This window comes from Ammodytes marinus, assembly GCF_949987685.1.
Source record: "Ammodytes marinus genome assembly, chromosome: 25".
Classification (NCBI taxonomy): domain Eukaryota; kingdom Metazoa; phylum Chordata; class Actinopteri; order Uranoscopiformes; family Ammodytidae; genus Ammodytes; species Ammodytes marinus.
In genome coordinates this window covers 741974-746973 of record NC_137229.1, presented here as the reverse complement: position 1 = coordinate 746973, position 5000 = coordinate 741974, and the positions used below count along the sequence as shown (strand labels likewise).

The window sequence follows — 5000 nt, the reverse complement described above, 5'->3', positions numbered from 1 at the left end:
GAAAAAGTGTTGTCATGGAGAAATTACCATAACGTACAGACTAGAATGGTTTTGTTGTACCAGGCTGTAAATAGATTTAATAATGCTGTGAAAAAGGGGGGTCAATGAGGAATTGCTCTGTTTTGGTACCACCTCTTAGTGGCTACTTGGGGAACTGAATTTTTTGTCACTTCTGCATTGGATGCCGGTAGAACTCGATGTGGTTGGGGCTTGCTTGGTTAATACACAGCCTAGGCTCTGTAAACGGGCATGTTGCTAGCTACGGTTACATTAACGTGTACTAACCTTTTGATGTTTTCCTTGTGTTTGAGGAACTTTTAAATATTTCTGAAACAGTCTCATTTCTCCTCTGATGATCATATATTACAAAAAACAAAAAACACTTCCGCTTTTGTCCAAAGTTGGCGCCTGAATTAACACAAACTGAAAGTCCCTCAGAGCACCTTTTTAAAGAAGTAATGCTATATTTTCCCTTATGTTTTTGTAGGCTATTGCTTCTCCCAGGATGTCAGTCAGATCTGGCGTGTGGCTGAGGCCCTGGAGACGGGGATAGTAGGGATAAACGAGGGACTCCTGTCCACCCCAGAGGCAACCTTCGGCGGGGTGAAACAGTCCGGTTTGGGCCGCGAGGGATCCAAGTACGGCATAGAGGAGTATCTCGACGTCAAGTACATGTGCTTCGGTGGACTCAAGCCCTGAGCGAACATGATAGACAGACAGACAGACAGATTGACAGATAGATAGACAGACGGATAGATAGACAGACAGACAGACAGACAGACAGACAGACAGACAGACAGACAGACAGACAGACAGACAGACAGACGGACGGATAGATAGACAGACAGACGGATAGATAGACAGACAGACAGATGGATAGACAGGTGCATTGCTCTGGAAAAAACTGAGCACTCATGATTTATAGATAGATAGACAGACAGACAGACAGACAGACAGACAGACAGACAGACAGATAGATAGACAGGTGCATTGAGAAATATAAAAATAACATGGGAAAGTGCGTTCATTTTTTTTACTTGAATATATTCTAGATTCATAACGCAAAGAGAAATATGTCAGGCATTTTTATTTGGTAGAATGAAATTTAAAAAATCCATTATCTCAAAATATTATCCTTTCCTGCTGTTTAGTTTGTCCCAATACATGATGTCAGATGCAGCATGCTGAAAAATACCCAGATGTCCTACTACATCCGCTGGTGATTTTTTTTAGTGTTGAAACCAGCAGCTTTATGGAGGTTCTGACCCACAATCCACTGCAGCAGAAGTTACACATCACATGGACTGAGCCTCCCAGTGAAAACAACCAGCGATGAGACGGATATATAAGCAAGAGGCAAGATCAAGGAGCCATGTTAGGATGAAATAAATAGCACTAAAAAATTAAATAAGTTACTGGGACAAGCCACACAAAGGTTAGATGCTTTATTCTTCACAGTATTTTACAGTTTTTACAACGGAAACAGATTTGAACTTATATATTCAGGCTACACACGAGTCAGGCAAAATCCTTACTTCTAAACACACGTGCTAATGTTGGCTCACGTTCTGATATGCATAATACGTTTCACACACAATCCTGAACTGAAAACAAATGTAGTCGGATCATAAATGTCCTTAGGAGTAACACCCGAATACTGCTGTAACAAATATGTTGCTTATTATTCAGCAATTTTTGTTGAAAATGTGCAAAAAAAATATTTTTCAAAAGATTCGAACAAAACCCTGCGATCTATGCTAGGCTACGACTGGACAATTAATGTCTGCGATATTTTTATCATTTTTATTTTTATATAGTTTTTCTTAATGCCTTTGTCATGGGGTATACGCTCACCCAGGAACAACAGCTGGCGTAGTAAAAAAACACTACCACTTTTGTCCAAAGGGGGGCGCTAGAATTAACAAAAACACGTAAAGTTCCTCGTAGACAGTGTAAGTAGCTCATGTTATGCGAACAAAGCACAATTTCTGACCTGAATATCTCATTGGCCTTATAATTTTTCTCAACACTTAAGTTAAAGGAGTACTTCACCCATACGGAACCGGCGTTCTATCATTATAAAATCACTATTATAATATAATGAATGAGGTTTTTCTTCCCTCAGTCTTCCCTCAGTCTTCCCTTGGCCCAGCTGTCCTGTTAATCCTAACCCTTACTGTGATGTCACAAGAAGGAACATGTAGGGTTAGAGACAGTGAGACCATAAAACACTCTTTCTGCCTTTTCTCAGGCTAGGATGATCCGATTTAATTTTTTTTTTGCACATTTATACTAAATAGGATCTCAGAGTTCAATACACCTTCATATTCCCACCGGTGAAGTAGGCCTTTAATATTAATACGTTGATATCTCAGAAGCACAAAAGATGTTGACTTCAAATGGAAAAATAAGTCTGTTGCAGTCACTGATAAATTATATTAAAAAAGGCACAAATCTATTATTTTTTTTTAATCAAATTTGTCGTATTATGCATGCACCCTGTAGTGGGTCTGTTAACGCAAAAAGCAAAAGCTATTTTTTTATGATTAAAATAATTTAATTATCTGAAAAGTTTGAAAAAAAATTGGGCTCAGAATTCAGACATTTTCATTTGAGGCATGTGAAGTATACAAAACGTGATCTTTTCAATCATAATCATAACAATCAAAGTGCATTTTTCATCTGTATGGAAAATAATCATAACAGGGTCTGTAGAAAACATTTAAATAATATAGATCAGTCCGTAAATACATACATGAATAAATATAGATGTCGGATGCATGCACCTATTTTTAAAGGGAATGTGCCTGTGAGAAAAATGAATTAAAAGTATTTTAACATGTCAACACACACACACACACAGACAGACAGACAGACAGACAGACAGACAGACACACAGACAGACAGACAGACAGACAGACAGATAGACAGACAGACAGACTCACACACACACACACCCACACACACACTCAATACTACTGTTTAGCAATTTAAATAATGTGTAGATTGTTACTGTGAAGATATATATTAATTTAAACTTGAGCAAACTTTTATTTCTTTCTGTGCCTGAAAGTAAATTTGTATTTGTCATTTGTGCCGATAATAAATGTTGATTTCTTACAGTGTTGACCAATAGTTGGACATTAAAAGGTTCTCCGAGGAACTTTTTAAATATTTCTGAAACAGTCTCATTTCTCCTCTGATGATCATAAATTACATGTCACAGCAAACGAGACCATCAGTGTAAAAGAATGCTATTTTTTATATAGTTTTTCTTAATGCCTTTGTCATGGGTATACGCTCACCCAGGAACAACAGCTGGCGTAGTAAAAACACTACTGCTTTTTGTCCAAAGGGGGGCGCTAGAATTAACACACACTGAAAGTTCCTCGGAGCACCATTTTAAGCGATAAATCTGGGAAACGGATATCATTGTAAGGGGATAGAGATGTCTTGATTAATATATGTACCAGATAAAAATATTATAACTGGTTGATATCTTGATAAAATGATAATGTTGACATTTTTTAGACGCACTCATTTTTGACCGTCCAACATTTAGTTTGTTTGGGTTTGTAAGACAGATCGTTTCTAATGTAAAGTGAATTTTGTCTTAATTGTAATTTATTTGTTGTGTTTTAGATAATTTAAAAAAAAGTGATTTTATATTCATGACTTTTAGATATTAATGTAAAATAAAGAGGACATTTTAATATTACATGTTGTGTGGTGGTGTGTGTTTTGTTTGTGTTTTTCAAACGTTAACTCACTTGAAGGTGGGTGTCTGTTGAAGTTTAAAACTATTGGATCTGCCCAGTGCCACTCTGGATTTGCCATAACCAATCGCATTATAACATTTGGTCGTGACATACAGTATGTCATGCGCCGGCTTCTGACTACAACTGAAACTCAACGGCATTGTTCTCAGCCACTCCCTCTGTTTAAAATTTAAATCTTTTCAAATGAAAATATAACAACATTTGAAGTTGTAGCTACAGCTTTCAAAAAACTGCAAAATAAGCTAATCTGGTCTGTCTTTATTTCTCGGGAGTGAACAGTTCATTGTACATTAATTGGTGACACTTTACAATTAGGGTACATGAATTAACTGATAGTGAACGCTTACTTAATGCTATAAACGTTTAAGCCCCTATCTCACTGGGCTGCGACTGTTTGCGACAAGTTGGAGACACAAAATTGCGACAAAATGTGCCAATTTGCGACAATTTTCACTTGCAGTCTCACTGAGTTGTTACTCATGACACGTTTGCGAATGTCCTTGCCGGGAGGTCGCATTTATGTCTCACGAACGTCTGGCGAGTGTCGCACGAACGGAATGTCTGTCCAATTTTTGTCTCAAAGCAGTCGCAATTTAGTTTCATATGTCGCCAAACACTCGCCAAACCCTCGCAAAGTTGTCTCACACTTCTCGCACTTTCTGACTCGCGGAGACTAAATTGAGAAGGGTTTGCGACGCGTGCGACACACCTGCGACGACTCTGAGACTATTTTGAGACTGATTTGTCGCACACTTTTTTTGAACACGTTCAAAATTCAAGCGACAGGACTGCGCGGCTCTGCGACTCATGCGAGGAAATTGAGACCTCCGCGAACGTTTGGAGACAGTTTAGAGACTCCCTCGCGAATGCAGTCTCCAACTTGTCGCAAACAGTCGCAGCCCAGTGAGATAGGGGCTTTAGTTAAAGGTGCTACGAGGAACTTTTAAATATCAGTGTAAAAGAATGCTAATTTCATATAATTTTTCTTAATGCCTTTGTCATGGGTATACGCTCACCCAGGAAACAACAGCTGGCGTAGTGAAAACACTACCGCTTTTGTCCAAAGGGTGGCGCTAGAATTACCACACACTGAAAGTTCCTCGTAGCACATTTAAGCTTTTTACAATTTTAGAAATGCTATTATTGCTTACGGCACAACACAAATTGACCGCTACATTTATTCGGAACTTCCTCATAGCAACGGTAACTATGTCAGACATC

At 38.4% G+C, this 5000-nt stretch overlaps 1 protein-coding gene across 1 annotated transcript in view; it reads left to right on the top strand.

Moving 5' to 3' along the window:
• The window catches only part of aldh5a1 (aldehyde dehydrogenase 5 family, member A1 (succinate-semialdehyde dehydrogenase)), a 13867-nt gene extending 12887 nt beyond the window's left edge, over window positions 1–980 (top strand). The window contains exon 10 of the mRNA XM_080053430.1: window positions 488–980. Coding sequence (XP_079909556.1) covers window positions 488–699 — 212 coding nt within the window. The 3' untranslated portion in view covers window positions 700–980. The remainder of the gene's footprint in view (window positions 1–487) is intronic.
• Window positions 981–5000: the final 4020 nt, after the last annotated feature.